Source organism: Zootoca vivipara, chromosome 15 (assembly GCF_965207765.1).
Source record: "Zootoca vivipara chromosome 15, rZooViv2.hap1.1, whole genome shotgun sequence".
Classification (NCBI taxonomy): Eukaryota; Metazoa; Chordata; class Lepidosauria; order Squamata; family Lacertidae; genus Zootoca; species Zootoca vivipara.
The window spans coordinates 10956489-10975069 of record NC_142598.1 but is presented as its reverse complement, the minus strand read 5'-3'; the positions used below and the strand labels follow the sequence as shown (position 1 = coordinate 10975069).

The 18581-nt window shown below is 46.9% G+C and overlaps 1 protein-coding gene across 1 annotated transcript; it reads right to left on the bottom strand.

Annotated features, from left to right (window-relative positions):
* Positions 1 to 1486: 1486 nt before the first annotated feature.
* ATG4D (autophagy related 4D cysteine peptidase) lies at positions 1487 to 17062 on the bottom strand. The gene is made up of 11 exons (XM_035141251.3): positions 16926 to 17062; positions 15034 to 15335; positions 10220 to 10303; positions 9367 to 9540; positions 8559 to 8892; positions 6710 to 6774; positions 6420 to 6568; positions 5290 to 5368; positions 4393 to 4469; positions 3538 to 3657; positions 1487 to 2938 (listed from the first exon to the last, which is right to left on the bottom strand). The coding sequence occupies exons 2-11, from the start codon at positions 15251 to 15253 to the stop codon at positions 2756 to 2758; spliced, it is 1485 nt and encodes a 494-aa protein (XP_034997142.3). The 5' UTR covers positions 15254 to 15335; positions 16926 to 17062; the 3' UTR covers positions 1487 to 2755.
* Between the last annotated feature and the right edge of the window lie 1519 nt (positions 17063 to 18581).

Below are 18581 nucleotides of genomic sequence, written 5' to 3'. Positions count from 1 at the left end.
TATGTAGCTGCATTGTTTTATACTCCCTGGATACCCCATGATAATATTATAAAGTAGTTGTGTTCTATGTTATAAAGCAAGTACTGCTGGTTGTTGTCTATTTTTGGTTTCCAATGTATTTTTTTAACAATTAAGTGCTGCAAGCAAATTTTTATTTTGAAAGTGTGGCCCAGAGAAAAAGTTTGAGACTGACCTGAAGCAGTCTTCTGCCACCTCTGGTTAAGAACCCTTTAACACTAGTAGTCTCTTGTTCACCAGCACAGAAGCTAACTGGAAAAAATCTGAAGTTCTAATGTTTAAGTCCAATCCCTTGCAATGCAGGAATCTCATCTAAAGCATGGCCTTCCAACCTCTGCTTAAAAGCTTCCAAGGAGAGCCTACAACTTTCCAAGGAAATCCGTTCCACTATTGAACAAATTGTACCACCAGAAAGTTCAGTTAGAATATCCCTTCTTGTAACATGATGCCATTGCATGGGGTCCTACCCTACGGAGAAAACAAGCTTGCTCAATCTTCCATGTGACAGCCCTTAAGATATTGGAAGATGGCTATCCTATCTCCTCAGTCTCCTCTTTTCCAGATCCTTCAACCATTCCTCATAAGGCTTGGTTTCCAGATCCTTGTACATCTTGGTTGCCCCCCTCTGCACATGTTCCAGCTTGTCAATAGCCTTCTTAAATTGTGGTGCCCAGAACTAGAGACAGGATTCCAGGTGAAGCCTGACCAAGGCAGAGTAGTATGGTACTATTATTTCCCTTGATCTTGACACTATACATCTGTTGATGAAGCCTAGGATAGCATTAGCTTTTTTTTTTTTTACTGCAACATCACATTGTTGACTCATGTCAAGCTTGTGGTCTGCTCAGACCCCTAGATCCTTTTCACATATATTACTATTTCACATGTATTCTATTCGTGAAGTTGGTTCTTCCTGCCTAAGTGGAGAACCTTTCATTTGTCCCTACTGAAATTCATTGCCAGTTCTCCAATCTGTTAAGGTCATATTGAATCCCAATTCTGTCTTCTGCACCATTAGATACCCCTCCCAATGTGGTGTTGTCTGCAAATTTGATGAGCAACCCCTCAATTTATTTATCCATGTTGCTTAGAGAGACGATGAATGACGACGAGCCCAGGACAGCACCCCACTTGGCACTTTCGTCCAGGATGATGAGGAACCATGAATGAGTTTTTCTTTGGGTCCAGTCAGTCAACCAGTTGCAAATCCACCTAACAGTAACCTAGTCCAAACCACATTTTACCAGCTTCTCTGAAGAATATCGCCCCGCCCTGGGTGCACAGCATGTGCGATGTCCCGGGTGCCCGGGTGGCTAGCTCCGCCGCTGGCTTGTACCCTGTTTGTGGGCATCTAACTGGCCACTACAGGTTGGACCAGGCGGTCTTTGGTTTGGAGAAGCAAGGATTTTTGCCAGTAAACTGGTTCCCGAGTCGTAGCCAAGGTCAATGAAAAGCTACACCATAAGAGTACACCTGTTGGAGCAGAGCTTTTATTGATCAAACCGATCTGAAAGGAGGAGTGTTGCCTCTGAAGGGGGGAGTCCGGGTTGCCAGCAGAGTCATCCGCACAGCAAACCTGGCTGACCGCAAACACACCTGAGTTAAGAAAAGCAGTCACTGGCAGAAGAGCACCCAAGCCCACTTCTGAGAGTTGTCAGTCTAACCTTTGCTCTAGCAGCTGCTGAAGAAAGACTGATAAGGCAGGAGGAAGTGCAGGGAGGGGAAAGAGAATTCAAGCAACTGTATCCAGGGTAAAGTATACAGGTGGTTGTTTAATACCCTTTTGCCACAGATCACTCAACCAATATGCAAGGCTCTATCTATCCCAGGGATGCATCTCTGTAGGGAATCCTATTCTCACCTGATACTAACCTGAACTGTCCCCTCCACTCTTCCTTAGCCTCCTTCCTAAGGGAGACCTTCCTCTACAATTTGAAACCATGTCATAATACTAATTATTCAAGTCCACCCAATACATCATTAACCAGACAGGTCTTGTGCTTCTTTCGTTCTTCCCCAGCCACCTGTTCCAGTGAACAACGTCTAGCTCGTAAAGTCTTCATCCCTCAATTTAAGTGAATACTTATAGATTTGTCTCTATACATACACCTCAATTAAAAAATAGACAAGACAAGCTGTGCCCCTCCCTCTTCTTTTATGGGCCTAAGGAGTGCACTGAAACAAATTGATGGGGAGAAGCAACCACACAAGCAAGAGGAGCAAAGAACCTCAACTTGGGCGCAATAATGCACAGGTTAATAGCCTGGTCCTGAGTTCAGGACTGAGTTCTCTGTGTAGTTGATGAAGCTGCCTTGAACTCTCAGTCGAATAGACAGAAACCTACTTTTAGAAAACCAACCCAGAACCACCTTGCTAAAGGTTTCCCTCTCCTCACTCTGTGAGCTGCCTTGGCTCTTGCCATTGTACAGTCATTTCAGTGCTCAATATCGCTTGCCCATGTTCTGCAGGCTTATTCCAGTGTCTTGACTTCCTTTTAGCAGCATCCTAACGATCGAGGAGTTTGGTAATCCCCACAAGACATTTCAGTTGCAGCCTCTTACATGGAGTGCTACCTGACTGCTACAGGCTAGAGTAGCAGAAGACAGTCACTGCAAGAGTGACACAGGGACTCTCTCTCTCTCTCTCTCTCCTGGATCAAAAAGGGAGAGGGCTGCCGTAGGCATCTACATAAATAAAAATAAATATGTCAGTGGTGTTGGGGCTGCCTTGCCAGCGATCATAAGACGACAAAATCCTCTGTGGTTGCCTTTTTTGCCCTGCCCCTCTTGCTGGGCCGCTGCCCTTGCACTGTTTGCTGGGAGAATCGGGAACAGAGCTCTTCTAAACCATAGTCCTGAGCGCAGCCATCTACAATGGAGAACATGGGGTATTTCTCTTTGGCAGCCGCAGAATTGAGGACCTGCAGTAGACACAAAGGAGGACAATTGGCACAATCCGATTACTTGAGGCAGAGACAACAGGAGGTCTTTATGCCAGAACAAAATATAGCTAGAGTCTATTTCTTCTCTGTTTCGTGATGGTCCAAGTACAGGGAAGAATCACAGGGATCTTACACCTTGTGGTAGAACCCCTGTACGAAAGAATTTGTACATCTTCCTCTCAGTTTGTGAGCTATCATTAAAAAAAAAACCATAGCTCGCAATGCCCATGAACAGGGAAGCTCCTGCAGCCAATCAGAAGCCACAGAAGCCGCGCCGGACGTTCGGGTTCCAAAGAACGTTCGCAAACCGGTACACTCTCTTCTGGGTTTGCAGCATGCGGGAGCCAAAATGTACAAGTGCCAAGGCGTTCGGCTTCCAAGGTACGACTGTACTTCCATCACTGCCTCAAATCACCTCAACCAGATCCTCGCCCTCAACATTTCCACATTTCAGAATTCTGCAAACCCCGCTCCCACTAAACCCTGGGAGTGTGGAGTTTTGTCAGATCCGCACATCAATTCAAAGCTGGCCCCACTGGCAGGGCTTGGGGTTGCCCCAAGGCAAATATAACCCTCACCTGTGTCAATTCCATGCACAGGCCCTCAAACTCTCTTCTGTGGCTGACATAGAAGCCAATGGTGCAGCTGGGATCCACCTTGCTGAAGGCTGTTTTCCGGGGTGAGTTGCAGTGGAAGGACTGGGGGGAAAAAGAGGATGCAGCAGAGCTGTCTCACATCAAAGTGACCCAGAGACTACGCATTTAGTATCGCCAATTTATACACCGCTGAGCACCGTAGCTTCTAAGCGGTGTACAATGAGGTTGCAAAAGATCAGTTAAAATCAGCCATGAAGTCAGAAAAGCTTGTTCAAAATGCCTGCTGAAATTTCAGAGTGTGTTCACCAAGTGCCTAAAGTTCAACCAGGGTGTGTGGGTGTGGGTGTGTCTCAGCCAAGAAGGAAAATCAAGTGGAGAATTTATCTTGCACAAGTAAAGTCTTCAATATCACCCCGCATCTCAAAACGTGTTTTAAAAATGCATCTGGAGCATATAGACCCAATGATTCTTCTCTGTTTCTCCTCCATGAAGAGAATTCATAAGTATCAGAACTGACCTTGAGGGGAAATTAAGATGCCTTTAGTTTTTTACTCCACTGATGAAAATATGCCTTGCCCAGTTTTGTTCCTTCTGCAAGTGTCAGAAATAAATGTAACACCAGCTCTTGCTTGGGCTACTTACTTTTTACCATTCTTCTCTTAAAAGGGCTATTATGTTTCCTCACTTTTTAGCGACAAAACACATTTATGATTTGGCAGTTAAGCTGTAAACTCTCCACACTGGATGCAAGGTTAACTATTTTGCCACAGTTGTGCCTAAGGTGCAATGATACATATTAGCCCCCATGCCATCCTGGAGCTCTAAGCAGATGCTTACCTCCAGGGGGAAATTCTCCTTAGTGGTGTCCACAAAGAGCTGGCAATAATGCGGGTCCAGGAACAGAAGTGTGTCATCTGGAAGACAAGAGAAGTGGGAGATCAATTATGGATCCTATCTTGTCTTATGAATGAGAGTGGTGGGGGTATGAGGGAGGAAGGGGCTCCTTTAAACTCTGCACCACTAGGAAATGTTTACACATGGCTATAATGAAGGAGCAAACAATGGTCATAATCTAGTAAGCCCACTTGGACCTGCTGAGAGAAAGGGGGTTCCCTCCCCCTGGTTTTAAGAACTAAGACTGCAAAGGCAGCTGAGTAGCAAGATGGTTAACCACAACTGGCATCTTAAAACCCATCACAAAGTTTTGCAGAATCTGACACTAAAGAATGGTGAGAATCTGGCTTATCATTACAGTCGTGCCTTGGTTTTCGAACAGAATGCGTTCCAGAAATCTGTTTGACTTCCGAAATGTTCAGAAACCAAGGTGCGGCTTCCGATTGGCTGCAGGAGCGTCCTGCAGCCAATCAGAAGCCGTGCTGGACGTTTGGTTTCCGAGGCAAAGTTCGCAAACCGGAACACCTACTTCCGGGTTTGTGATGTTCGAGTTCCAATGTTTGAAACAATGACCAATAACAAAAATGGCAACGTTCTGCATGTTAACTTACATTCAGTAACTTCTGCAATTGCATTTTGGTCCATATTGAGCATCCAAGAGTGACAAAGGATGGATCAAAATGTATGCAATTACAGAAATGGATGTCACGCTAACCATTTTGGTGGAAAATTTGGGGTGCCTGCCCTTGTTGCGAAAAAGTAAAGCAGCACGTAATAACCCAACATCTGGAGGAGAGGGGAGAGCAGATATTTCTGCACCTCAGCAATGAAGTCTATTACCTTGATATCCAACGAAGTACAGAGAATGCCTTGGTTTTCCTCCAATGATCCCAATACAGAAATCCAGCCTCAGAAGTTCCTGCACAACAAAGGAACTTAAATCACACCACCTTCGACCAGCTTCCTTTTCCAAGGGGTCGCCCAGTGATGGAAGGAAACAAATAGCTCAGTCGGTAGAGCATGATACTCTTAATCTCAGGGCCATTGGTTTGAGCCCCATGTTGGGCAAAAGATTCCTGCATTACAGGAGGTTGGACTATATGACCCTGGCGGTTCCTTCCAACTCCACAAGTCTGTGATTCTACTCTGTGGTATGCCCTGATGCAGAATGACCTGGAGAGACACTAAACTCCACCACCTACTTTGGGCATTGTGCAGGGCAAGAGGAACGCAACTAGTAAGTGCACTTGGGTGCGGAGGCAAGTCGTCAAACATGTTTTATTCACTGCTCTTCTTGAGTTGTTACATTCAGAAGAAGCAGTTTCTCTGTCTTGGCTACCCAACTTGGCCGTCATTACACAGCAAAGGAACCTCCCACCCCACCCTTCAATCCAAAGAATGGGCATAATCCTCCTTAAAGAACAGTTACATTTTCATTCTATCCCATAGAGCCAAAGAAGTAAAGGACCCCTGGACGATTAGGTCCAGTTAAAGGCGACTATGGGGTTGTGGCGCTCATCTCACTTCCAGGACAAGGGAGCTGGCATTTGTCCACAGACAGCTTTCTGGGTCATGTGGTCAACATGACTAAGCCGCTTCTGGCACAATGGAACACCAGGACAGAAACCAGAGCACACGGAAATGCCATTTACCTTTCCGCCACAGTAGTACCTATTTATCTACTTGCACTGGAATGCTTTCGAACTGCTAGATTGGCAGAAGTTGGGACAGAGCAAAGGGAGCTCACCCAGTCATGAGGATTTGAACCGCCGACCTTCCGATCGGCAAGCCCAAGAGGCTCCGTGGTTTAGACCACAGCGCAACCCATAGAGCCAAAAAGACACCCCCACCAGGTCTGCCTCTCTTTTCCTGCTCCTGGCTTGGGAGAAGAATGAGGCATCAGCCTGGATTCCAACAAGGATGTGCCCACTTGAGTCCCAGAGTCCACCTCACACCTATTCGTAACTCACCTTAACACAGTCCACGTAGGCGGGGTTAAATGTCTCTCCCCCTAGTCGCATGGGCACCAGGATGATGACTGCTTTCCATTCGGCGGCAGGGTCCCACGCGGTCCTGTCCTTGCTTCTATTGGCCAGGTTGGCCACATCATCTTTGTACACTATGGGAAGCAGCAGAGCAAGGAATTCAGGTCCTGCAACCAAGGGGATCTCAGCCCAGCTACCTGGGCTGTGACCTACCAGGTGCTTCATGAATTGCAGGCAGGGCTGCTTACCCCCCACCCCCATTCAGCTCCTTTTACCTGTGCAGTCCTGAGACACATACACCGCGAGGTTGCCTGCTTCCGAACAGCAATCCACTGCTTTCCTGCAGGGGGGAGAAGGTGCACTTCAGTTGGACACAGCGTTGCCTCCCGACCCCCCTCTCCAGCCAGCCTCATCCCTGCAAGACCACCACCAGAGGATTGAGGACAAAAGGAAGCAGCTATAGATTTCTAGCTTCCGAAGTCTAGCTTCCGTCTGTCAGCTTCAGGGCTCCTTTGCTTTTGATGCTTGGCAAAATTCCCTCAACCCCCCCCCCCCCCTTAGCAAAACAACAACAACGCCAAAGTGCTAAAGGCTCAAAGGCAGGCTGACTAAACACTGCTGGATCAACACACAAGGGAGGGAGGGAGGGAGGGAGGGAGGCAGAAAAGACCCACTGTTCCTGAAATGGGCTTTGTTGAAATGGGCTTGGATGATGGGCTTGAGGGCATCCTGAGCAAGTTTGCAGATGACACCAATTTGGGAGGGGTGGCTAATACCCCAGAGGAAAGGATCACACTTCAAAATGACCTTAACAGATTAGACAACTGGGCCAAAGCAAACAAGAGGAATTTTAACAGGGAGAAATGTAAAGTACTACACTTGGGCAAAAAAAATATGAAAGGCACAAATACAGGATGGGCGACACCTGGCATGAGAGCAGTACATGTGAAAAGGATCTAGGAGTCCTGGTAGACCACAAACTTGACATGAGTCAACAGTGTGATGCAGCAGCTAAAAGAGCCAATGCAATTCTGGGCTGCATCAATAGGAGTATAGCATCTAGATCAAGGGAAGTAATAGTACCACTATATTCCGCTCTGGGTAGACCTCACCTGGAATACTGTGTCCACTTCTGGGCACCACAGTTCAAGGATACTGACAAGCTGGAACGTGTCCAGAGGAGGGCAACCAAAATGGTCAAAGGCCTGGAAACAATGCCTTATGAGGAACGGCTTAGGGAGCTGGGTATGTTTAGCCTGGAGAAGAGAAGGTTAAGGGGTGATATGATAGCCATGTTCAAATATATTAAAGGATGTCATATAGAAGAGGGGGAAAGGTTGTTTTCTGCTGCTCCAGAGAAGCAGACACGGAGCAATGGATTCAAGCTACAAGAAAGAAGATTCCCCCTAAACATTAGGAAGAACCTCCTGACAGTAAGAGCTGTTCGACAGTGGAACTTGCTGCCAAGGAGTCTCCTTCTTTGGAGGTCTTTAAGCGGAGGCTTGACAGCCATCCGTCAGGAATGCTTTGATGGTGTTTCCTGCTTGGCAGGGGGTTGGACTGGATGGCCCTTGTGGTCTCTTCCAACTCTATGATTCTATCTAGGTCAGGACCACATACACACACAGTGCAGAAATACACAAGTTAACATTCTGGAGGGACACATATTCTCCTTTGATTGCAAACCTTGGCAGCAGGCCAAGACTCGTCTCTTAATTTTAACGCTGTGGTCCCATTCACGAGATAAAACCTTTGCCTGTTCTCATGGCTTAAACTTTGACTCGCCCGATGCCGTATGCAGTGAGATGATCCACACCCAAGTCAAAATGGGGTGGCAGAGGCAGGCCAGTTCTGGATGTTCTGTGGATTTGAAAGCCTTTGCACTGCCAAATCTGGCCAAGCATCTTTATTTGTCTTGTGCACTAAGCATAGCCATGCAATAATTGGCAGAAACACGTGGCAAATGAGCTTTTACAACAAATATAGGCCTCCTCATTGAGGCTGGCAATTCGCCCCACCCCATTGCACAAAGATGCCTGGTGAGAATGTGCCAAAATCTAACGCCCTCACCCCCCCCTTATTTCCTGGAAGTCAAATCATTTCTTGTGTCTTATCACCTCTCACCTGATTATGTGGGCTACAATAGAAGGCCCATACCAGTCCCCTGCTTTCTTCCCTGAACTGTGCCCCAGATCAACCAAACGGTGAATTCCAAAGGGTGCTTGAGGCCGATCAGCAAACCATGAGATAATCTTCCGGTGGTAACGCTCCTTTTCCAGTTCATCAAAACTGCAGGTGCGCCTAGGGGCCTGCAGCTCCCAGGGTCCCCTGCTCCTGTCAGTAGGGATAGGTGGGACCTGGCGCAGGTTAGCTGTGCTGGGGCAGGGCAGAGGGGTGGCTTTCATGGGCTCCATCTCCGCCAAACTGGGGGCATAAAGGGCATCTGACCAGGTCCAATCTGAAAAGCGGAATAAAAAAACCAAAAAGCAGGCTAAGGACTTGGGCACCCTTCATTCCCATTAACCACCCAAACACTGAAACATCCCAAATGCAAGGCCATTTCACTTGCCCAAGATTGCAAATAATTATAGCCTACATTTTGATTGGGATGTCGGTTGAATCTGGTAGCCCAAGTCTTTTGGCTTTGCAAGTAAAATCAACTAAGCACAACTCGTAGTGCTATTTGCTCTGCAAAAAAACTTTTCCACTGCTCAACTTTCCTTCAATTGCCGATCTTGGGGTGGGGTGGCAGGTGCAATGGGAGGAAGGGCTGTTCAGATTAGATGGCTCTTTGGGACGCTCCGTGATTTTGGGGCACACTGCAGATATCTGCATGCGTGAATGCATGCTTTAAGATGGGACAGGGGAATGGGAAGGGGCGGGCGAGAGGGATCCCCTCACAACATGTTGCACACAGAGCTGTGTCTCTCACCTCTGCCAAGGAAATGGACGACGAGACCCTGAGCCAGCAGCATCTGACCACTGCGCAGCATGCAGCCCCAGCCGCAGTCAGTGGTCCACATAGTGCCTTCTAACTGCTGGAATTCCCGTCGGTAGGTTAGCCAGATGCGCGAGGCAAAGTCCTTCTGAAAGCACTCCACATCCTCTGTGAGGCAGAACAGAGACTGGTAAGGAAGAGGCCCAGCCAACAGCAGCAGCACACAAACGAGCCCAGAGGCAGAACTTTTCCTTTGTGCATCACAACGCCCCCAGCCATATTTGCAGGGAGACCCTCTGGCTCATGGATGGGGAAGTTCAGGACCAGCACAGGTCTCAGTTTGGCCTGTGAGGTTGTTTCCCCCAAACCATGCTCACCTGCCCCGCACCTGACATCTTATGGGCAGGTGGAGCTGAGGCTGCCAGTGCACAAATGTGAGTGCCAAAGCCCTGATTGTGCATTGGCTAGGCTGGCTGTGCTACAAGCAGTCAGCCAGTTCCCAAAAAGGGCTCTCACCAAGTCCTGCATGGCCCTAAGAAGTCCCGACAATTCAGAGCACCTGCTCCCTAATGCAGTTTTTCGCAAACACGATCATCAGGTGGGTGATCATGTCCAATCTGGCCCACAAAGGATCTGTTGGGCAGATCCAGTTCCCCACCCGCCTTGTCTAGCTGTACTGTCAGAAATGCATCCATTGTCATCGACTGAGGGATTTCGCACCAAATCAATAGTGTCTTGTTGGGGGTCAGAGGAAGAGTTGCACAAAGGAACTGCACAATACCATTGTAAAACGAAAATGAACCCAAGTTCTGGGAATCCCCTCCACCCTGCCTCCCAAACCACTCACCTTCACGTTCAAAGCGGTAGATGTGTCCAAAGAGGTAGACTGGGGAAAGCTTGCTGAAATTAGTTTTGGTCTTGACCGTCCAACCTCAGGAGGAAAAGGAGACAGGTAGGTTTGTTACAAACCATGCGGCATTCAACACTGAGCCTCCACTTCCTTCCTGCGGGTTGGTACGGAGATCCGGGCTTGACCTGGCCTCCAAACCAGAGGCCTCCAGTGGCAGAACTCCCCACACCCACCCTGATTGCATAACAATCTGCACACCTATGCTTAAGATGTTGCCTTCCATAGAGCTTACCCACCAATTAACATCCACCAATGCACTAGAAGCCACCCTTCAAATGCGATTTACTGCAGTTTGCGTTCTCACATCCACCTCAGTCTTCACTTGTGTGACTGCATGGCTGTAGTTGGGAGTGTCTCTCCAAGAACAGCCTGCATGAACAAATCTCGCTCTGCACATGTAAGAACTTTGTTAAATCAAAGAGGCTTCTCCAATGTGCTCTGGCTCCTTTCTTTGGCCCTACTCCGCCCCCTCTGGCCAGGCGTCCTTTGTCCTAGCTGGCCAGGTGGCGGGTCATAGGCCAAAGCGCTCAGGTGGGTGGCACCAGCCAGGTAAGCCCCCCCCCCTGTCGCAAACCCCGCCCACCTGAAGGGTGGGGTGAGGGCAGATATTGTTAAATCTCACCTGGTGTTATTTAGACAGGCCTTTGAAATGGGAATTTTCTTTTAACCAACCACAACTTATGGAAGTTTTTACTGATGCTTTATTGACATTCTTATTATTGTATCTTTTGTATGGCATTTATTTATTTATTTTGCAGGAGTGTGGTTTATAAATACTTAAATGAACAGATAAAGTATTCACCAGCATGAGCCTGCAATGGGGAATTCTACACTGTGCTGTAGCTCAGGGCTCATGTGTAGAAAGAGCACTATAAATGTTTTATTTTTTTTCAGCCCTTCAACTACAGATTAAAAGCAACCCCATCCAAATTGCCCCTGTTCATTCCTGACAAGCCTGACAAGAGAAGCTACCTGGAATCACAGAAAGTAGGTGCTCTTAATGCAGGAGAAATAAAATACAGGGAGGGACGATACGGTGGATTTCTGCTCCCACCGCCAGAATAAAGCAATCAAGTTAAACATTACATAAAAGGAAAGCAGAACTGAATCTCTCCAACCCCACCCCTGCCTCTTGGATTAGTTTTTAAAGGTCATGGGGTGAGATATGAAATCCTTATCTGTAAACACAAAACACACAATCAGTGTTCTAAGTAGAATTTAATAGGGCATTTTCACTAACCCAGATAGATCTGTGCTCACATTCACTCTCCACAGCCATGATTCAAGGAGCTAATGCAGAAGCTGGCAGGGGAGGTGTTCTCAAACCCACTAGAAAAGCGTGCAAGAGATGGCAGCTTTATTAGCCCAGCAGAGGCTAATGGCAATATGACAGGAAAACAGAAGTAGAACCTGCTTTCCAAATCATATTATCCTCCCCACCCCATGACCAGTAAGGCTAACCCTATTTGTTCAAGGTGTGTAAGCCTCCTACACACATTTTCTCTCTGCTCTTTGTGTAAAAACACACTTGGCAGCTGTTCTCAGAAACAAATACTGACATATCAAAAGCCTGGGCTCAGCCTCCAAATCTGAAAAGGGATTTTGGGTGAGCTTGGCATGAAAGTGCCTTTTGTCAATGAATGAATGAATGCTTTTGTTGCAAGACCTGGAGATTTGCCATATCCCAGAGGACATGGCAGAATTCCAGATCTCAACATATGGAGGAATTTCAGAGGAGCTCTTGCAGCACAAATAAAGGAAGTCACTTCATGGCACAAGAAGACAAAGGCCAACATGCAAACCAGGCCTCTCAAGAGTGCAGGCTACAAACTGTCTTGATGTTTGGGGCCATCTTGATTCTCAAAGACAACATCTACCCACAAGTCTTATGACACTGAAATCTGAGGGTATCCTGGGTCTCCCAAAATCATACAAAGCCAAGTGCTAATAATTCTACTTTTATATGCCTGTTGTCTTTGTCCATGGAGTTTTCTTGGCAGGGATACTGGAGTGGCTTGCCAGTTCCTTCTCCAGGTGGATCACGTTTAGTCAAAACTCTCCACTATGACCTGTCCATCTTGGGTGGCCCTGCATGGCATAGCTCATAGCTTCTCCGAGTTATTCAAGCCCCTTCGCCACGACAAGGCATTGATCCATGAAGGGTTATGGTGCTGGAGGAGACTCTTGAGAGTCCCATGGACTGCTAGAAGATCAAACCTATCCATTCTTAAGGAAATCAGCCCTGAGTGCTCCCTGGAAGGACAGATCGTGAAGCTGAGGCTTCAATACTTTGGCCACCTCATGAGAAGAGAAGAATCCTTGGAAAAGACCCTGATGTTGGGAAAGATTGAGGGCACTAGGAGAAGGGGACGACAGAGGACAAGATGGTTGGACAGTGTTCTCGAAGCTACGAACATGAGTTTGACCAAACTGCGGGAGGCAGTGCAAGACAGGAGTGCCTGGCGTGCTATGGTCCATGGGGTCACGAAGAGTCGGACACGACTAAACGACTAAACAACAACAACAATAATTCTACTGAGTACTCCCAGAGCCATACCTTCTATGCCACTGTATGCTAAAACTAGCACATTGCCAATTTAGTATTTAATTCCATGGTTTTTAAAAAATGAAACAAAAATAGTTCAAAACAACTATTTAAAACATTTTAAAAATTAAAATAAACATTAAGTTAAAAACCTGATTAAAACACAATTGAGATGCATACATGTTTAATTTCTGGTTTAAGATTTTAGACATTGTTGTAAGAATTTTAAGGTTATATATATTATATAATAATTGTTCATAAACTTGTACGTGAATGTACAGGCACATGTCTGAAGCAGCACAGGAAGACAGGCCTGACTGACACCATTTTGACCAGGTGTTCCTCTGCAAGGAGAGAAGGGGGGTGAAGGAACTTTCTCAATGTCTCAAGAATTAAAGTGATTTCCATCTCAAAGGAATGGCCAGGCTACCCAGGAAAAGACAAACTAAGAACTAACAAGTTACCGTGTTTCCCCCTTTATAAGACACCGTCTTATAACTTTCCCCCCCCTCAAAAAACACAGGGTGGCTTACTTTCGGTGGGATGTCTTATATTTTTTATTACCGGTACGGTTTTTACGGTTCAGGGCGCTGGCTCAGGGCGCTGCTGGGCTGTCTTGAGTGCTCGGCGCTGCAGCAGCCCCCAGTTCCGGGTGGCGGGGTGGCAGGCGTCTTTGGCCGGGCCAGGCAGAGGCCGCTGGCTCATGCGCTCCGCCCGCCGCTGCAGGGCGCTCCAAGCTCCTTGGCCGGGCCAGGCAAGGAAGAAGCAGTGAGCCCAGCAGTGGCGGCAAGCACGGAAGTGGCAGGGATGGCGGTGGACGAGAAGGCAGAGCGCGGGGATGCAGCCAGCCAAGCGGGAGCGCGTTCAGCTGTTAAGCGGAGCTCTTGGAGCGCCTCATCATAGCTGATCGCGCTCCTGCAGTGCTGGCTGCATGGAGTGACTCTGTGAGTGGAGGTGCCTGTGGAGGTTGGTTTCCGCGGCGCGGAAGTATGGCTTATTTTCGGGGTATGTCTTATATTTCTCAAATACTTAAAAACCCTGCCATGGCTTACTTTATGACTACGTATTAAAAAAGGGGAAACAGGGTATATAGAAAACAGGATAGACAGGATTTCATGTTAATGCCTCCTCACACCCAAAGGCTTACCAACAATACTTGCATTTACATCTTGACAAATTCAGAGACATCGAGCCATCTCCAGAATAATCAGGGTGCCATTTCCAGAAGATTCACAGATAGAGCTCACAAGTACTCTGTTTACTGAACTCACAAGTACTCTGGTTACAGGTAGGTAGCCGTGTTGGTCTGGGTCGAAGTAAAATAAAAAAATTCCTTCAGTAGCACCTTAAAGACCAACTAAGTTTTTATTTTGGTATGAGCTTTCGTGTGCATGCACATTTCTTCAGATATTTCTTCACTTCTTCTGAAGAAGTGTGCATGCACACGAAAGCTCATACCAAAATAAAAACTTAGTTGGTCTTTAAGGTGCTACTGAAGGAATTTTTTTATTTCACAAGTACTCTGTTTACTGAAAATGTTAATCTCCCCTTCCCACCCTCCATCCACCTACATGTACAGCAAAAGGTATATAAGGAAAAATGTTCTTTCGTTCAAGGTTCTTCTTGCCATCTCTGCATTGGGGGGGACCGGGACCTCTGTTATAACATAACTTTTTTTAAAAAATAAAGATCACGCTTTGCTTTACAAACCCTGGGTTTTGGTCTTTGTTATTTTATCCCGACCAAAAGGAGCCTAGGTCTACCTGCTCCTTAGAAGATTTCAGTCCTCCTTATGAGGCTGATTTCCCTTTAAGGGAACTTATTAATTAATTTATAACAACATCAATGATTAGTGGCTAACAAAGCTTTCTCAATAAACAATTTTCAATTGTTCATTTTTTAAGATAAGGATGTGTTATAAATCATATTGGGGGGGGTCAACCACTATCCCCCTTTTTGTTCTGACTTAAAACCAGAACCTGCTACTATATTTTGGAATATTGGGGCCAGAAGTTTATGGTTCATTTTTCTAGCTTATAATATTTATATAATTGTACGATGCTGTAATTCAATTGTATGCCACCTTTGGTGGGGTTTTCCCTCTTAAAGGAAGCACAAACATTATTTAAACTTGTCAAGTGGAGGACTAAGCAGAAGAAAGATTATTTCCCTTCATTTCCATGCAACAACCGTAAGTATGACTCACCATATTTCACATTGTTCCAGACAGAGAAGAGCTTGCTTTTGATCTTGTCCACTTCGTCAGGCTCACTATGTTGGCTGCGTGCGGCACCCCCTCCGGGGAAAAGGCCTGGGTAGTTCCCCCCTTGACTGCTGGACCTGGGATTAAAGAGTTGCCTTCCGTCTGAGTGGCGCAGCTCATCCTGGCTTAAGTACTGCACTGAGGTGGGTGACACGGAATTCATTTAACAGCTGGGACCAGTGCAGACTGTGTCTTCTGTGGGGGGTTGGGATGAAACTTCCATGTGCCTCGCCAGGGAAGCAGAACTGCGGAACCATCAGAAACAAGGGTGAGAATCTCACTAACAATATCCGCCCTCACCCCTGCCTTCTGGTGGGCAGGGTTTGCGACACCGCGGGGGGGCTTACCTGGCTGGTGCCACCCACCTGAGCGCTTTGGCCTATGACCCGCCACCTGGCCAGAGGGGGCGGAGTAGGGCCAAAGAAAGGAGCCAGAGCACATTGGAGAAGCCCAAACTAAGGAAGCCCAAAGGGCCCAAACATTTTAAAGCCCAAATCAATGCATTTGCAAACAAGACTCATGTTACCCCCACCTCCTGCTCTGTCTGTCTGTCTGACTCAACCCTTCATGCTAGCTGTATGAGATGTGTCAAGGAAAAATGTTTAAGGGACGCTAAGCTGTAAAGAGCAAATGGGAGAATTCATCCAAACGCTGACTCTTTTTCAAACAATGGCTGTGAACCCCTGGCATCTCCAGTTTAAAGGATCTCGGGCACCAGGACTAAGAACAACTGTGCAGGTGGCTCACCTTAGACTGGACTAAGAGAGTGGAAAGGAACCAGAGAAAAGCCTACAGCTTTTTCTGTATGTGTCTTGTATGCACATATTTCAAAAATTTATACACTGCTTGATCTTTTTTTTTTTTTAAAAAACCAAAACCTCAAAGAGGTTTGTGAAAAGATAACATAGGTGTAGCCGGGGGGGGGGGGGCAGAGAGGGGCAATAAAAATCAATAAAAATACATAGCAAACTGAGGTTCCCCTCCCCACAAAAAGGCCTGCACCCCCAACAAAAATCCTGGCTACAGCCATGAAAGATAAGACAACAAAATCGAGAAATGTTCACACCCCTACATACCAAACATACCAACAGTTAAGAAGCTAAAGCAGGTTAAAGTTTCCCCAGCTTTCTAAACATCTGGCTTTTGCCTAAACAGGAATCCCTAAACGGCCTCGGCCCAGTATACCTAAAGGAGCGTCTCCACCCCCATCATTCAGCCCAGACACACTGAGGTCCATCTCCGAGGGCCTTCTGGCGGTTCCCTCCCTGTGAGAAGTGAGGTTACAGGGAACCAGGCAGAGGGCCTTTTCATTAGTGGCCATGTGGAACACCCTCCTTCAGATGTCAAGGAAATAAACAACTACAGTACCTGACTTTTAGAAGACATCTGAAGGCAGCCCTGTTTAGGGAAGTTTTTAATGTTTGATGTTTTTTCGTGTTTCTAATATTCTGTTTGGAGCGGCCCAGAGTGGCTGTTGAAACCCAGCCAGGTGGGCGGGGTATAAATCATATTTTTTATGATTATGATTATTTCAGCAGGCGTCGCAGAAAGAGTGAAGGGAAAGGCGCCTGCTTGATCTCCTCAGGCAGGGAGCTCCAAAATGCAGGCGATGCCCCCCCCCACCAAAGTGGCCGAGTCCTCGCAGATGCGCGAGCGGACGAGGGACCCTCTCTCCCTACCAACCAACCCAGCAAGCGCGGCCCTAGCAACCCAACTCGCCCCCAGCAACCAGCGCCCCTTCCACCGCCACGGAAACCTTCCCCTCTCCCTCCTGCAGCGACACACGGCCCAGGCGAGCACCGCTTCCCGCCCCTTCGGACACCCTCACACCCAACCTGGGCGAGCATGGGACGAGGGAGCCCGTTTCCCCGGGGCGAGCCGCCGCCGTTCAGTCCGCCATGGCTTCGGGAGACCCTTCCGCCGCTAGCGGCAGCGACAGCACCACCGCCATCTTAGATCCCCGGAAGCAGCTGAGAAGCACCCGACGTCCGGGCGGAAGTAGCCCTTCGCCCTCAGACGGCTGCCGGAAGTGGCTCCTCTCCCCGTGGCGAACCTAGAGATAGAAAGGTAGAGGGAGAAACACTCCACCTTGGATAGCCTCACCATCACAAGAAGACTACAACTCCCACCATCCCTAGCTAGAAGGACCAGGGGTCAAGGGTGATGGGAGTTGTAATCCTGGGTGGCCCAAGGTTGAGAAAGTATAATAGAATTGAAGAATTGGAAGGGACCCACCAGGGTCATCTAGTCCAACCCCCTGCAATTTCAGAAATCTTTTTTATATATATTTTGTTTATTTATTTATACTTTTCAAGTTTATATATTTCACTAATTTTATATATTTCACTAATTTTATATATTTCACTAATTTTATACATTTCACTAATTTTACAATCATTTTAGCATTTCAAAACTTAAGTTCCTTCCCCCTCCTTCTGCCGTTCCTTAAATTTGTTTTTAATATCATCTGCATACTAGAGGTCAAAGAGAACAACAATTACCAGACCTTTAGAAGGCATCTCAAGGCAGCCCTGTTTAGGGAAGCTTTTAATGTTTGATGGATTTCTGTATTTTAGTGTTTTGTTGGAAGCCGCCCAGAGTGGCTGGGGGAACCCGGCCAGATGGGCGGGGTATAAATAAATAATAATTATTATTATTATTATTATTATTATTATTATTATTATTATCCAAATTAACTTAATTTGCTCATTTATTCATCTTCTTTAAATATATACTGTTATGAAACTGCCGGTTATTACAATAACCAATATTTTTTATCTGTTTATCATTTATCTGTAAATATTCAATAAACCATTTCCATTCTTTTATTTAAAAATTGTTATCTTGAGTTTTTATTCTTAGCTCCACTGTCGGGGTTGGATAAGGAAGTTCTGAACACAGCCTTTGGTTCTTCGCTCTCGCTTCCTGAAAATGACAGCTGAGGACAGGCTTGTATTGCTGTATCCCCAGAAGAGGGACTATCGCACTGTGGTTGCAGTGCAAAGTCAGAAGGCTTTCCTCTGCTGGGAATACGGTTGCTGATTTCTTGTAGCTCAGTCAGTGTTACTTGGTATTTTACACAATAAGAAAAGCAAGGGGGGGGGACTAAATTAAAAGGTCCCCAGTCTTAAAGGATGTACAGTCAAAATTCTGGAACTGAGGCACAAGTCCCCAGTAAGAATACCACAGCCACCGCATTGCTGAAATACTTAGAGAGAAGATGGGAATTTGAGAGTCAATTAACAATTCAGATTTAGAAGTGGGACCTGACATGTTGCAGCATGGGACGCTCCTTTTCAGGGCTCTAGTAAGCCAGCTATGCCTTTTTGGTAGCCAACCCACCCCATGGCTTATTTCATTCTTCCTTGCGTTTAGAACACCCCAGGGGCGTAGCCAGGATCAAAACTAGGGGGGGGGCAAGCCATGGTCGTTCAGGGGCGGGGCCAAGGCACGGGAGGGGAGGGGCCACAAAGTGGGAACGTGGGCGAGGC

Coding starts and splice junctions, on each gene's coding strand:
- ATG4D (XM_035141251.3), bottom strand. CDS start 15,253: ATGAATTCCGTGTCACCCACCTCAGTGCAGTACTTAAGCCAGGATGAG. Junction 6,569..6,709: donor TGTGTCTCAGGACTGCACAG/GTAAAAGGAGCT, acceptor TGCTTCCCATAG/TGTACAAAGATGATGTGGCC. Junction 2,939..3,537: donor TGTGCATGGAATTGACACAG/GTGAGGGTTATA, acceptor TGTCTACTGCAG/GTCCTCAATTCTGCGGCTGC.